The sequence below is a fragment of the Hyaena hyaena genome, unplaced genomic scaffold (genome assembly GCF_003009895.1).
Source record: "Hyaena hyaena isolate Hyena2069 unplaced genomic scaffold, ASM300989v1 scaffold_44, whole genome shotgun sequence".
In the NCBI taxonomy this organism is placed as follows: Eukaryota; Metazoa; Chordata; class Mammalia; order Carnivora; family Hyaenidae; genus Hyaena; species Hyaena hyaena.
The window spans coordinates 1,393,771-1,410,266 of NW_024080676.1; the positions used below are offsets into that span (position 1 = coordinate 1,393,771).

Sequence of the window (16,496 nt, forward strand, 5' to 3'; positions counted from 1 at the left end):
CCACCCTAAGGAAAATTTTCTTTTCATGTGTGATTTTATTAAAACAAAGCTGACTAAACAATAACATTAAAAAGTAACACCAGCATACACACACACACACACACACACACACACACACACACACATATATTCTGCTTACAATATATTAAGCAAATCAAAAGTAAACACTTATGATTTATTACTAACATTTTTTGAGCACCCACTATGTGCTAGTAGCTAGATGATGTATAAAATGATAGAGACATAAAAATCAGTAAGACAATAGGGACATAAAAATTCTTCAAGAACTTTATGGTTTAAACAGGTAAGATGTATAAGACATACTAATATAGCAATATATTAAAAACCTTTGGGCTCACAGAAGATGGAATGTCTGACTTTAATTGTAGGTTGGGAAAGCCCGTATAGAAAGTTGAAATGTGAGTTGGGTTTTAAAAGCTGAGTTCAACAAATACATATCAAGAAAGGGGCATGAATCACAAAGGAAATAAAATAGCATGTATAAACTGTAGATAGAGGGATAGTATGGTGATAGAGGGATAGTATGGTGATAGAAGATGGGTGTGAGCAAAGAAGGGCAAATAGTGGTAATGCAACTGACAATGTAGTTTGATCCAGATTATGGCAGTCTTGTGGGACTTTAGTGAGCCTTCTGTAGTTTTTAACCTGGGGGGTGCCAAGATCAGATTTGCACTTTTAAATGATAATTTTTGGAGTCTTGGCAATACATTGAGCCGAAAGAAACAGATGGTTCAAACTTCAGTTTAGGGGGCTCTTACAATGGTGTAGGCAAGAGAAGTGGAGGAGCAAAATGAAGCAGTGGCACTGATGATACTTCTGGAAAAGAGACAGTGAGTGATGGAGAAGAATGATAGATTTGAAAGAGATTTGTGAAGGAGGTAAAATCAAAAGGATTTGTTAAATGGTTAGATATATTTAGTGTGGGGTTGTTTAGATGTTTTTCAAATTTCTTTCCTAATAACTGAATTGATGGTAGAACTGTTAACAGAGCTAGGAGGAAATAGGAAAAACACGTTGTTTAGTTGGAAAGGGAAGAGATAAGTTAACTTGGATGTGTTTGCTTGCTGGCAGACTCTTGGAGATGTCTAACAAGTGTTGGAGTTAAATATTTGGAGTTTCCAGAGGTGTAATAGAGATGCAGATTCAGAATACTCAGAGGAAATAGTGTTTGAAGTCAGTAGACTTCAGATTATGCTAGAGACCTAGAAGAAAAGATTGAAAGATGGAGATAGAAGATAAAGGAAAACTGGAATAACTGTTCATAGATTAAAGGAGAACAAGGAGTGTGAGTCATGGTACAGAATTCAAAGTAGACGAGTTTCAAGAGAAAGGTAATTGTAGAGTGAGAGATCACTGACTTTTATATATAGGAGGTAATCTGTGACATTATTGAGAGCAGTTTTAAAGGAAGAGGAGTGGGAATTAGATTGTAGTAGGTTTGGCTATGAAGAGAGTACAAAGGAGGGCAGCTGGCAGGCACCGCAAATTGAGGAAGAGCTTTTTTGTTTTTCTTACTGTTTTTTCTTATTTTTCTTGGCTTAAAGATGAGGGGTAATTTAACATATTTATTTAGCCAAGGGAAAGGAACTAGTGGAAGTTAAACACAATGGTGAATAGATAATGCATGGAACAGTTCCTGCTAGTGGAGTAGGATCAAAAATAAAGAAGGGGGAAAACTTGAAGGGGAAAAAGGACAAATCTGTGAGGTGGACAGAAATATTTGGTCCTGAAATGGGTAAGATTTCAATGAATTTGGAAAGGAATACAGTTGGGGAGAGTGTATATTTGATGGAAAGATGTATATTTTCCCTGTACAGTGAAGTCGATCTTAAATTGAAGGTGCAAAATGAAGCCACTGTGTTTCAGACAAAAGATATTCTCTTTTCTTCTTTTATCCTTTTTAGGGACCACTTCCCAAGATACCATTATATATGCAGATCACTAATCTTGAACTTTTTCTCTAGTTTTGACTTCTAATGCTTTTTTTAAAAATTTATTTCTGAGAGAGAGAGAGAGAGAGAGAGAGAGAGAGAGAGAGACAGCGAGAGCAGGGGAGGGTCAGAGAGAGAGAGAAAGAGACACAGAATCTGAAACAGGCTCCAGGCTCTGAGCTGTCAGCACAGAGCCTGATGCGGGGCTCGAACCCACGAACCGTGAGATTATTACCTGAGCCAAAGTCGGATGCTTAACCGACTGAGCCACCCAGGCGCCCCGACTTCTAATGCTTTTTAAGGTTAACCATGTAATCCAGGCTGAAAAGAGAGAGAAGTGGGAAAATTATTCCAGCTTCATAAAAGCCTTTCTAGACTCTTTTTATCTAATGCAACCTAGTAGAAAGTCAAAAGGATATCTTATTTTAATGCTGTTGGAATGAAATACAGTATGATATAGTGATCATTTTCAGACAGTTCTCCAATATTCCCAACATTTCTCTTATGAATATGTTTACTTATTTGACTTGTTTATCTGCTTGTGTTGTGTTTTAGGGTTATGGTTTTCCAGTGAACCGACTTTTTGACCTTTTGTTTGAAATAAGAGATCAATACAATGAAACACTGCTTAAGAAATGGGCTGGAGTTTTCAGGTTAGTCTAAATCCATGGAACTTTAATGTAATAAAAAAGTTTGTTATATACTTTAGCATATAAAAATCCTTATATGATTTTGAATTTAGCAATAAAAATGCTTATAATTATTTTTTTATTGTGGTAAATATATATAACAAGTTTTGCCACTTTAACCTTTTTAAAATGTATAGTTCAGTGACACTACGTACATCTCCACTATACTTCTTTAGAAATTTTTCATCTTCCTAAACTGAAACTGTACCTATTAAACATTAACCCCCTAGTCCCTTCTTCTGGCCCCACAATTACCATTCTACTTTGTCTCTATGAATTTGACTATTATACGCATTTTATGTAAGTGGACTCATAACAATGTTTGTCTGTTTTTTTGTGCATAGATTATTTCACTTAGCATAATGTTTCCAAGTTTCATCCATGTTGTAGCATGTATGCATTTTTCAAGACTGAATAATATTCCATTGTATGTATATAACCACATTTTATTTATCTATTTCTCGACCTATGGATATTTGGTCATTTCCACCTTTTGGCTGTTGTGAGTAATGCTGCTGTGAATACTGATGTATAAATATATGTTTCAGTTTCTGTTTTCAGTTCTTTAGGAAATACACCCAGAAGTAGAATTGCTGGATTATATGGCAGATATATGTTTAATAAATTGAGAAACTGCCATACTGTTTTCCATAGCAGCTAAACTATTTATAATGAAATTTAAAAAAAAAAATTTAATTTTATTCATTTTTGAGAGACAGAGTGCAAATGGGGAAGGGGCAGAGAGAGAGGGAGACACAGAATCTGAAGCAGGCTCCAGGCTCTGAGCTATCAACACAGAGCCTGACCCGGAACTTGAACTCAAGAGCTATGAGATCATGACCTGAACTGAAGTTGGAGGCTTAACCAACTGAGCTACCCAGGTGCCCCTATAATAAATTTTTAATTGAACTCCTTTTAGTTCTAATCTCTGTAGTTTGTTTTCCCCAATAAATAATAGATATAAGGCTATATGTTTGCACGTATAGGAGGATTAGGAGGAACTTGACGGAGGACCAAGGGGGAGAAGAAGGGCGGAAATGGTGGGGGAAAGGGAGAGAGGCAAACCATGAGAGACTCTTGAATGCTGACAAAAACTGAGGACTGATGGATGTGGGGGGGAGGGGGGGATGGGCATGAAGGAGGGCACTTTGGGGATGAGCACTGAGTGTTATGTAGAAACTAATTTGACAATAAACTATTTGTAAAAAAAATAAAAAAAAAAAGGCTATAAGTATTCAAAGGTATTTAGTATTAGAAACAGATTTATGGCTTTTAAATTTTGTTTGGAAGGGCACTCTGGTGGCACAATTGGTTAAGCATCTGACTCTTGGTCTTCAACTCAGGTCATGATCCCACAGTCCTGAAATTGAGTCCTGAGTAGGACCTTCTCTGCCGATGGACTCTGTCAGGCTCCTCTTCTGTTTGCCCCTCCCCTGCTTGCTCTCTCTCTCTCTCTCTCTTTCTGTCTCTCTCTCTCTCTCTCTCTCTCACACACACACATACACAGTAAATAAACTTAAATAAATTTTGTTTGGAGAAAGTGCTATTTTTACAAACAACATAACTAGATTAAAAGTCTTTAAAGCATCTAATTAGGAATATTAGTTTTGCTTTAATCACTTGCCTGCAGGATATGGACAAAGTATTTTATAATCTATATAATTTTGTATTGCCATGAAAAGAGAAATCTGTTCCCTAATTCTAAAGTCCTTTATCCCTCCCTCCTCTTTCTCTCCTCCTTCCTCCCCTCTCTTCCTTTCTTTTTTCTTTCTTTCAAAAAAAAAGTAAATCTTGAGATCTTCCATCTAGGTCACCCAAATATAGAAATGATGTGGCAATAATATTTAATGAGATTAAAACAAAATATGTTAAATGATTTAACATCAGCTTGACATTTGCCTCATCAGTTTTCAAAACTACAGAGTTGACCTTCTGAATACTGTGATAGAAATCTTTTTAAAATATCTGAGTCATTCACAAGGTATTTTCACTTTTATTAAAATAAACCAAATAAATTCTTATTTGCACTTTCTGTATTAACATTTCTTAGGGGTTATATTGTCAGGATGTTGTCTCACGTGGACACTTGACAGTCTTGATGAAACACAGATATGCATCAACGATTTTTGGTCTTTAGTATTTTAGAAATACAGGTAGTGTAGGGCGCCTGGGTGGCTTAGTCAGCTAAGCGTCCGACTTTCGCTTAGGTCATGATCTCCCGGTTGGTGGGTTCTAGCCCCGCGTTGGGCTCTGTGCTGACTGCCAGCTCAAAGCCTGGAGCCTATTTCAGAGTCTGTATCTCCCTCTCTCTCAGACCCTCCCCTGCTCATGCTGTCTCTCTCTCTCTCTCTCCTAGAAATAAATAAAAAATAAATTCAAAAAAAAATTTGAAAAACAGGAAATACGGGTAGTGTTTATTGATGGATGGTAATCTGTAATGTATATGTTGTGATGTAATGTGATATAATGTATCATTAGATAGAAAATCTTTGCATATAGGGATGTTAATAACTTGCCCTCTTTAGAAGAGTTTTTAAGTTTTATAATTGTTGATACATTTGTATTGAGCCAGCTGTATTCATTATCATGAGACTTCTAGTAGTGAGATTGTCCCCCAAGATGGGAGAAAACCATGAAGTATTTTTTCTATAATTTTCAAATGTTTTTTGACTTTTTTTTTTTTTTTTTTTTACTTCTACTTTTAATACCCTTCTAGATCACGCCTTTTGCCTTGATTTTTAAGCAATAGTAGAGGGGTGCCTCGCTGGCTCAGTAGGTAGAATATGTGACTCTTGATCTCAGGGTTTTAAGTTTGAGTCTCATGTTGGGAGCACCTAGGTTGCTCAGTCAGTTAAACATTCAACTTTGGCTCAGGTCATGATCTCACAGTTCACGAGTTCAAGCGTCAGGCTCAGAGCCTGGAGCCTACTTTGTATTTTGTATCTCTCTCTCTCTGCCCCTCCCCCTGCTGGCACTTTGTCTCTCTCTCTCTGAAAAATAAATAAACATTAAAAAAAAAGGTTTGAGCCTCATTTTGAGTGTAGAGATTACTTAAAAATAAAATTTTGGGAAAAAAAAGTAGCAGAATTTAAGCTTTTCTTATCTCTGACCTATATATCTTCAAAGATGTACTTTGACTTTACAAGTAGTGAAGTGACAACCTAGCAATGGCTAAAAAGTAAAAGTTATCATCAGTATTGAATAATTAAGACTTGACTATTTCCATGACAGAATTTATAATCTGACTATTATAGTTTATTTATGTGTGTATGGTTATATCCAGGTATATCATGAACACCAGTGCTTTATTTATATTTATATTTTTGATTGCCTAGCCCCAAGTATAGTGCTTTACACTGAGCAGGAACTCAGTAAATGTTTATAGAATTCAGTTCAGTAAACAGTCACTTTGAAGACCACATGAGCATTTTCAGAATGTGAAAGTACCATTCATTAAATTATCTCGCCTTTCATATTAACTGATTCCCTGGCATTTGTATAAAGTAAGTAGTTTATGGTCTTCTGGTAGTTTCTTAACTGTAACTTGCCTTTGAAAAAAATTTTTTTATTTCAGTATAGTTAACATACCGTGTTATATTAGTTTCAGGGGTACAATATAGTAGTTCCACAATTCTGTCACTCAGCGCTCATCAATATAATTGTATACTTTTTTTAAAGTTTATTTATTTGGGCAGAGGGGAGAGAGCAGGCGCGCACAAGCAGGGGAGGGGCAGAGAGAAGGAGAGACAAAATCCCAAGCAGGCTTTATGTTATCAGCACAGAGTCCATCGAGGGACTCGAACCTACGAACTGTGAAATCATGACCTGAGCCGAGATTGAGAACCAGATGCTTAACCAACTGTGCCACCTAGGTGCCCCCAAGATAATAATTAATTGTATTCTTAATTCCCTTTATCCGTTTCACCCATACCTCCACACACCTCCCCTCAGGTAGCCATCTGTTTGTTTTCTATAGTGTAACTTGTCTTTTAAACTCTTAATTTAAAATACTATTTAAAAGGAAATAGGATTGGGGTGCCTGGGTGGCTCAGTCAGTTAAGCGTCCAGCTTCAGGTCAGGTCCGTGAGTTCAAAGCCCCATGTTGGGCTCTGTGCTGATAGCTCAGAGCCTGGAGCCTGCTTCAGATTCTGTGTCTCCCTCTCTCTGTGCCTTCCTCGTTCATATTCTGTCTCTCTCTCTCAAAAATAAGTAAACATTAAAAAAAAAAAAGGAAAAAGGATTAGTGGAACCATCTCACAATATTTTAATTGAACAGTGTCTTTTTTAAATTCTTTCTTAAAATCTTGTTTGTTTGTTTATACTCTTAAGTTAGTTAACATGTCGTATAGTCTCGGCTTCAGGAGTTGAATCCAGTGATTCATATATATATAACACCCAGTCCTCATCCCAATAAGTGCCCTCCTTAATGCTCATCACCCGTTTACCCCACACCCATCAACCCTCAATTTGTTTTCTGTGTTTGAGAATCTCTTATGGTTTCCCTTCCTCTCTGTTTTTATTTTATTTTTCCTTCCCTTCCCCTGTGATCATGTTAAGTTTCTCATATTCTACATTTGAGTGAAATCACCTGTCTTTCTGTGACTGACTTCATTTAACATAATACCCTCCAGTTCAAGATTTTATTCTTTTGACAGAGAGAGGGGAGGAGAGTGGGGGAGGGACAGAGAGAATCCCAAGCAGGCCTTTCATCGAGCAGAACCCGATCTCATTAATTATGAGATCATGACCCGAGCAGAAATCAAGACCCAAGCCAAAATCAAGAGTCAGATGCTTAACTGACTAAGCCACCCAGATGCCTCTAGCTAAACATCATCTTAATCCTCCTCCACCCCGAGCAGAGACTTATTGTAACTATGTTGTGCACCATCATGATTTACAAACTGGTGCCTTTATTTCCAGTCTCTCATCAATTCTTCAGACCCCATTTATCAATGAGATATCAGTCGTCCACTGTCGAAATCATATCCTTCTCTTGTGTTCCTTACCTCAGCAAATGTCTCTGATGAGGTGACATATACATCATTTGTCCATTTGCCTGATTGGAAACTGCAGAGTCATCCCGAATATACCTTCCCCCATAACCTTATTTAGTTTTCAAATCCTGTGTATTTACTTTATTTCTTAAAGCTCTTGTTTTTGCCCCCTCCTTTCCACACTAGGACATTCTTCAGTCTTTCTCACTGGCCTCTGTGTTCATTATTGTCCTTTTCCCAATTTATCCTCCACATAGTGGACGTATGACATTGTCTGTCTAAAACCTATTCATGGTGTTCCAGTGCCTACAGGATAAAATCTGGGTGACTCTGTTTGTCACCTGGCCAGCCTCATTTACACCATGTCTCTTGTTTACTTGATGCAGTAATAGTACTGCATTACCTGTGGTTTTACTTCCTCCCACACTCATACATTTTTACCCCTTAAGCTTTTGCTTGTTACATTCCATCTTTCTGATACGCTGTTCTTCTATAATCTCTTTTTTTTTTTTAATATTTTTTTTTAATTTATTTCTAGGAGAGAGAGAGAGAGAGACAGTGTGAGCAGGGGAGGGTCAGAGAGAGAGGGAGTCACAGATTGAAACAGGCTCCAGGCTCTGAGCCGGCAGTCAGCACAGAGCCCAACGCGGGGCTCGAACCCACGAACCGCGAGATCACGACCTAAGCGAAAGCCGGACGCCCAACCGACTAAGCCACCCAGGCACCCCTCTTCTATAATCTCATTAGAAGTATTTCTTTTTTCAAAAAAGAAAAAAAATAATTATTTCTTTTTTCATCTTGAAAGGCCCTACAGAATGCATGGCTTCTCCGTAAAACTTTCCATGAGGTCATCTCCCACCTACTCTGATAAACTTAATCATTTCTTCCTTTGTGCTATTTCTGAACCTTGCACCTCTTTTATTATGTATAATGCATTATCATAAAAATAATTTGTTTTCATGTCTGTATCTCCTCTGTTAGGTTGAAAACAAACATCTTGTTTTTATCTTCATGAATTAGGGAATTTTCATCACAATTACTCCAAATTCTGGCACACAATAAGTGCTCAATAAATATTAGTCAAGCTGAATTATTGATTAAAAGAAAGTTAATGGTTGGACAGCAGGTATATTTGGACAGTCTGGGTTATGCTCTAGTAACAAAAGTGCCCGGTATCACCCTGGATGGGTAGACATTTTGTTTCTCACACAGAAATCCCTGCTGGATCTTATAGTCCTAGATCTAGGCTGTTTGCATTTGTGTTTCCACATTCTTGACATGTTGTCTCCCCTGTCACCATGGGAAAGAGAGTCACACGGTTAGCTCATAAATGCTTTAGACCTGAAGCAGCACCTGTCACGTCCATTCTCAACCCAGTGGCCCACACTAGTGATATGTCTCTGCCAGTTTGCAAGGGGGCTGTGTGAGCACATGGAGAGTGCATGGACCTTGGATGAGTAGTAATTGTCTTACTTTACTAAATATAAAAAGGTCCTTTTGTAAATACAGCATTTTGAAAAGACTAAATAGAAAGCCTTGTTTTCATCTTCAGGGCACTTACGATCTAGCTGAGAAGAGAGAGAGAAAAGACTTACAATTTGAGAATTGTCCCTATCAGGAAATACAATTGGAATACTCATGGCTTTGTTTTTAGTCATAGAGAATGAGTTTGTTCAGACTGTGCATCTTAAGAAATGTTCTAGAGTGAAAAACTAAAACTGAAGTGCTGAGAGGATCTAAAACAAGTGAAAAGAAGAGATTGTGTATAAATTTTGAGGGACAAGATTTATTTGGTATTAAATTTTAGAATTCTGGATGAGTAGGCAGTGTTTTCCTGTTTCAAATTTTAATGGACTAATGAAAATACTTTTTTGGTAATTGCTTTATAAAAAAAAAGTATTGTCCTATATCACTCCAGTGATACATTTTCAATACTTTATTTTCAATTCTCTCTTCTTTCTTAACAGGGACATTTTTGAAGAAGATAATTACAGCCCCATCCCTGTTGTTAATGAAGAAGAATATAAAGTAGTCATCAGTAAATTTCCCTTTCAAGATCCAGACCTTGAAAAGGTATAAGCTAGTTTTTAATTTAAAAATTTTCTGAAATAAATTCATGATAGTTATTGCTATATAATATTAACCTGACATTGTGAGAGTGGCTTCTTTTGAGGCTTTTGTTGTTATGGTTTTATCTGAGAAACTCAATTATGTTTTGTTAACTGTTAAAGATTATGTTACTACTACTACTACTACTACTACTACTACTACTACTGTTTTTGTGAAGTTAAGAAGGGATTTTCCTGGAGAAATTAGGAGCAGTTGTCCCAAATGTTAGGTGAATTCCCAGGACAGGTATTAGTAGCATTATACAGATTCCAAATTAGATAAAATAAATGTTAAATACATTATAGGAATAAGAATATTCCAGGAAAGAGAGGAGAATTTATCTGAGATGTTCATCACTGTGGAAGATCTTATTTTGTGTTTTCTTTTCTAGAAATACCCTTCTGCAAAAAGTTTATCTTAGTTAAATAGGGGTTTTTGAAGGCAATTGCCACCTGTAGATTTTTTCACCTGAAATAGGAATATATATTTTTGGAGTCAAGATGTGTTAACAAAAGACAGGACAGAGAAAGAAAATAGACCAGGATGTAGCGTATTGTGGGAACACACATGATTGCATATGTGTGCTCATCCCTGCACATCAGCATAAACTCAGACCTACTAGTATCTCTGAGTAGGATCGGATCTCCTCAGAAAATGGTATCATATTTCCTTTCACTGTCACTTTTATTCTAGTTTTTTTTTCTCTTTACACTTTTTTATTATTGTCTAACTCCTTATAATTTAGTCCTTTTCTGTTTTCATTTCTTCACAATGAACAAGAGTGAATTCTCAGTGAATTGTGTGAACTGTGACTAAATTTTTGTTTTTCTATATATATAAACTAGGCATATTATGTATAATAGTCACTAAATATAGGACCAAGTAATTAAATGCATAGCTTTTAGATTATAGCTAAGACTGCCATTGCATATACATAATAGTTGTATTCTAAAGCACACAAAAGACCAGAATATTCTACATGTTGTGGCTTGGTTTTATTTTGTTTTAGTTACTGGTAATAAGTTTGTTCAGGCTATAGCGTCTATATAAAGAACATTGGATTTGGTCCAGGTTCACATGCCAGCTCTGCCTATGGCTTGTGGGCAGATGACTTACCCTATTTAGGCATTTGTGCCACATCCGTCAAATGAGAATGTCGAACTAAATAATCTCTAATGTCCTTTCTCATTATACTAAATCATTCTAAGCAGGTTTATAGTTAAAAGGAAGTTTGACTTTGCTTGTAGGGTATTTCCAATATATGCAGTTTCTCTTGGGATTAAGCTCATTAGGAGTTGTATTCATTGGTTCATATATTACTTCTTAAAAAGAAGAACTAATGTTAAAATAAAAGCCACTTGGAAAATTTACATGTGCAAACTGAAAAAGAAATCTCATAAAATTATGTAGTAACATTCTTTTAGTTGTGTGTTTATATATTCAGTTTTCTCCTAATTTGAGTATAATTTTTATTTAAAACCATTAGAAAAGATGTAAAACTGTTTCTGAAATAGCTTGAATTGTATTTTCAGTGTATAGTATAGGTGAGCAGGAAGCAAGACTGAATGTATATGCAAAGATCTGTCTTTTCACAGATAACTATGCTAATTTGATTAGAACTCTGGCTAAAACTAGAACTTTTTTATATTCTGTCTTTAATGTCATTAAAATAGTTCTTAAAGCTGAAATGCCTTTTAAATAGTATTGAGTTCATTATTCTGTGAAGCATAATTTGGAAGTGAGTTAGCACTTACATTATCATCAGGTGATTTTAAAGAATGCCAACTGTTTGGTTGGTTTTGTAATACTCCTGATTGAGTCTCTAAATTTGGAAAGGTTGAAACTACCAGCTTTGAAGAGACAGTACTGTGTATGACTGTGTCATCAGCAGTCACTTGTACGTTTCCTTCTGCTGGAGGCACTTAAGAATACCTTTGTTCATTCAGATATTTATCATTCATCTACTAGGTATTGTGCTGTTTGGTAGTTTTTCAGTCTCTGCTTTCAAGCAGCATATAGTCAAGAGAGGGGTAAACATGAAATTACAATTCACAGAATTTGGCACTCTAAGATAAAGGAAGCAGCATGCAGAAAGGCTCTAATTCTGTAATATAAAATGCAAAGTTGATAAAGTCCAAGAGATGAAAATCAAGAAATGAAAATGAAGAAGTAGAAAGGACCAGACTATCATAGCCCTTATAAACAATGTTAGAGAGTTCAGCCTTTATCTTGAGGGCTATTGAGAAGTCACAACAGGGTTTTAAACACTAAAAACATAATCTGATTTGTGCAAAGATCTCTTTGGCTAATGTGTGGTGAACGGACTGAATAAGAGTAAGACTAGTGGCTAGGAGACCAGCTAGGGAATTGGAATTGTTGCTGTTATCTTGGTAAGAGAGATTGGTGACCTGAGTGGGAGTCATGGCCATGTAATTTGATATAAGAGATGTTTAGATGTGGAGAACAGTAGGAGTTGGTGATTATTTGCATATGAGGGATGATGAAGATAGAGGGATCAAGTATAATAGCCGAGTTTCTGCCTTAAAGGGTAGTAGCATTCACTAAGATAGGGAACACTGGAGGAACAGATTTAGAAGGAAAGGATGGTAATTGATTGGATCTACTGATTATGTCCCAAATGTCCCAGCCTAATGGAAGTGTTCAAGTGGCAGTTAGATATATGAATGTGGACTTCAGGAGACTTAGTCTGGAGTTATAGATTTGGGAGATACTGGTACTTGCATGGTGATTAAAGTCATGAGGTTAGACAAGATCATCCAAGGGCATTATGTGTGGTAAGAAGACATGAGGGGTGGGGAAACTGGGTGGCTCAGTTGGTTAAGTGTCCAAGTGTTGATTTCGGCTTAGGTCATGATCTCACAGGTCTTGAGTTTGAGCCCCACATTGGGCTCTATGCTGACAGTGTGGAGCCTGCTTGAGATTCTCTCCCTGTGTGCGCTCTCTCTCTCTCTTCTCTCTCTCTCAAAACAAAAAAAACAAAAAAAACAAAAAAACAAGATGTGGGCTAGAACCCTAAGGCATAACAATTAAGAGATGAGTAGACGACTAGGGAGAGCTACAGAGAAGGTAGACAAATAAGAGGAAAATCTTTGAGGCATGGGTGCCACGGAAGGAAAGATCATTTAAGAAGCAGGAGGAAACTGGGGCACCTGGGTGGCTCAGTCGATTGAGCGTCCAGCTTCTGCTCAGGTCTTGATCTCACAGTTTGTGGATTCGAGCCCCGTGTTGGGCTCTGTGCAGACAGCTAGCTCAGAGACTGGAGCCTGTTTCAGATTCTGTGTCTCCCTCACTCTATGACCCTCCTCTGCTCATGCTGTCTCTCTCTCTCTCTCAGAAATAAATAAAAACATTAAAAAAAAAAAAAAAGAAGAGGAAGCAGGAGGGAACTAACTGTGTCAGATATTTCAGATAAATCAGGCAACATCAGAGCTGGCACAGTCCTTTGGATTGAACGTCTATGAGGTCATTAGTCACCTTGGTGAAGATACTTTCACTGGTTAACTAGGTTGCAGCAAATCTGAAGATGGAAGTATAAATTAGAATTGATTAAGTATAAATAGGAGCTTTTGGTAGAAATCTTGGAGAGAATTTATCTTTTGGAAACTGAGAGTTTGCTAGTAGATTTTGGCTGGTAAAGCACTTTAGCCAAAAGGCACCCTGTAAACCACTGGCTGTGCTGCTGTAAGGTATTCTAGGAATTACTGAATGAAATGGATACCTTGTTGGTGTCAAGCCTTCATTGAAGGTGAGTGAGGGAACTCTTAGAATTAATTGATGATACTGAGCCAGGAAAATGGCCCATAACTTTCATGGCCAGTCTGACTCTTGTATTATGAATGCAAAGCAACAGACAGCTAGATGTCTTCTGCAGGATACTTCTCATCAGAACATACAGTGGTATTGGTATATACTTTCTCTGCTTCTTAGAAGTCTGATAATAGGATTTAAGAAACAGGTAAATTGTCACTTTATTTTCTTCAGAAATATTTTGGTTTTGTTTAAAATCTCAAACATAATGTAGAAATGTAACAGTAGACTTTGAGATGCAGTTATTTCCTATTCAGGTGTAAAAGCAATTTTACATTTTTAGGTGATTAGAATATCTTTTTCTAAAATTTCAAAAACAATATCAACTTTGTTTTTCTTTCTACAGCAGCCTTTCCCAAAGAAATTTCCTATGTCTCAGTCAGTGCCTCATATTTACATTCAAGTCAAGGAATTTATTTATGCTAGCCTTAAATTTTCAGAGTCACTACACCGGAGGTAAGTTTACTAATAAATGTATCTTCATCATAGCCATTTTTGTGAAACGTTAACACTTGATTTGCAGGCCTAGATTCTTTAATGGATTATTATCTCATTGGAAAAGCTTAGATGTTTTAGTGACAATGGGGTTAAGCTGCTATAAATTTGATGTTATATTTTTTAACATGTAGATCTTCAAACTTACATAAAAATAGAGATAATAGGATATGAAACTCCTGTGTTCTTATCATCCATAACAAATGATAAACATTTTGCCATATTTTCTAAGTTTTTTTGCCAAAGCATTTTAAAGCAAATTCCAGAAATAATGACATTTTACCCCTAGAAGCACTATGTATTTCTAAAAAAATAAAGGCATTTCATTATTCAACTTTTACACTTAAGAAAATTAACACTATTCCATAATATCCATTCCCTAGTCTATATCACTGTTTTCTTGATTGTCCTCAAGATGTCTTTTTATTATTAGTATGTTTGTTTGCTAATAACAATTTGCAACTGTTTTCCTTAAAAAAATTTTTATTAAGTTTTTAAATTTTAATTCCAGTATAGTTAATACATAGTGTTATATTAGTTCCAGGTGTACAATACAGTGATTCAGCAACTACACATTACCTAGTGCTCATCATGCTAAGTATAGTCTTAATCCCCTTTATCTATTTCACCTATTCCCTCTCCCATCTACCCTCTGACAGCCACCAGTTTGTTCTCTGTAGATGAGTCTATTTCTGGCCTCTTTTTCTTTATCCCTTTGTTTCTTAAACTGCACATACAAGTGAAATCATATGGTATTTGTCTCCCTTTGAGTTACTTAACTTAGTATTATACACTCTACGTTTTCATCCATGCTTTCACAAATGTCAAGATTTCATTCTTTTTTATGGCCGAATAATATTCTATTTTATATATATACACCACATCTTCTGTATTCATTCATCCATCTTATCAATGGACACTTGGGCTGTTACAGCTGGTATGTTTGAATCAGGGTCCAAATAAGGTTCATACCTTGGATTTGTTGTTAAATTTGTTTATCAATATTTCTTCTCTTTTTTCTTTTTCTTTAGTTGTTTAGGTCTTACGTATTTTAGTTTTTCTATTGTTTGGTTAGCAGTAGCTAAACAGTATCCCTCCTTTATGTTATTCACTTGTCAAAAAACTGATATTCTCAATTTTGTTTTTCCTTAATTAAGTTTAAAATGAGGATTCAAACAAAATCAGTAGATGTAAAGAATGTTGTAGCAATTTGGTATAGTAGTGAAGAGCACCACAGCAACTGCCGGTAGCTGTGGCCAACTTGACTTTAGACTAGAGGATGCCATTTATCTGGTGTGATGAAAGCAATACCCTACATTAATGAGGTTGGGAAATGTGATATTATCCCTGGTTTGCTGATAAGGAAACTGAGGCTCAAGGAGGCTCCATTACCTAGAATGACCCAGCTCGTTAGTATGAGAGTTGGGATGAAGGAATAGGTCTTAAGACTCCCATATCAGGAAAGTGTCTGGCATAGAAGGAATAATCAGTTAATATTAGAAGAACATTAATCTTTATGCCACACCTTGTTCCAGCTACCTAGATGGACCATGCATTATAGTCACATATTTCTATTTCTAAATAGACTCTGGAGAGAGGAGTGATGCTGGCTTTATAGTCTCCCTCTCTGAATTCCATTCTTAATTTCTATATTGAATAGCAGGAAATATCCTTCAGAGCGAGACTCTTCTGAATTTTAAGTTATAAGAAAGGCATGAAGACAGTTCAGGTATAACATTTGTTTTTCAAGCTGAAACAGAACAATGACAGCTGCTTTTATTGTATGTGTCTTTTATTGTAAGCTACATGATTTGAGATTTAAAGAGCATATAAATAAATGGACGAAGAAATGTGTGCTCTGCCAAGGTAAAAAAGTATCTGACCTTGGGTCTTCTACTGCTTCTTCCTTGTGAATAGAGATGGTTTAAAAGATTTCTTAATTTTTGTTCCTGAATAACATATGAGTTTGAGAGGAAAAGAAAAGAAAGGAAGACAAATACCTAATCCGTGGCATCTGTTGTACTGTTTGTTTTTCACAAGCCACTGATTCTCAAAGTGTAGTCCCCAGACCAGCAGCATTAGCATCACATGGGAAATTGTTAGAAATGCTACCTTAGACCTGCTGAGGGTGGGGCCCTCGGTTTTACCAAGTTCTCTGGGTAATTCTGATGCATTCTAAACTTTAAGAACCATGCTTTAAACTTCATAATACTCTACCATCTCTTATACCAGAGTCTCTAAAGGTATATTTTAAAGACATTAGCTTTTAACCTCAGTCATAAAACTCACTAAAGATACTGTGTTCTCTGTATTGCACAACACAATACACACCATATAGTCTGTCATTTGTAAACTGATGGATATATAGGAGTATTAACTGAGGATAAATAACAAATGATTATGATGGTAGTTTTCAATAGCAGAGCTCA

The 16,496-nt window shown here is 36.3% G+C and overlaps 1 protein-coding gene across 3 annotated transcripts in view; it reads left to right on the plus strand.

The window, feature by feature from the left end:
- The window catches only part of EXOC6 (exocyst complex component 6), a 222,641-nt gene that overhangs the window by 102,017 nt on the left and 104,128 nt on the right, over positions 1–16,496 (plus strand). For 2 of the 3 annotated variants that reach the window (XM_039230230.1, XM_039230232.1), the window contains exons 13-15: positions 2,508–2,605; positions 9,603–9,708; positions 13,919–14,028. In XM_039230230.1, coding sequence (XP_039086161.1) covers positions 2,508–2,605; positions 9,603–9,708; positions 13,919–14,028 — 314 coding nt within the window. The remainder of the gene's footprint in view (positions 1–2,507; positions 2,606–9,602; positions 9,709–13,918; positions 14,029–16,496) is intronic. The other variant, XM_039230231.1, reaches the window with a different exon arrangement.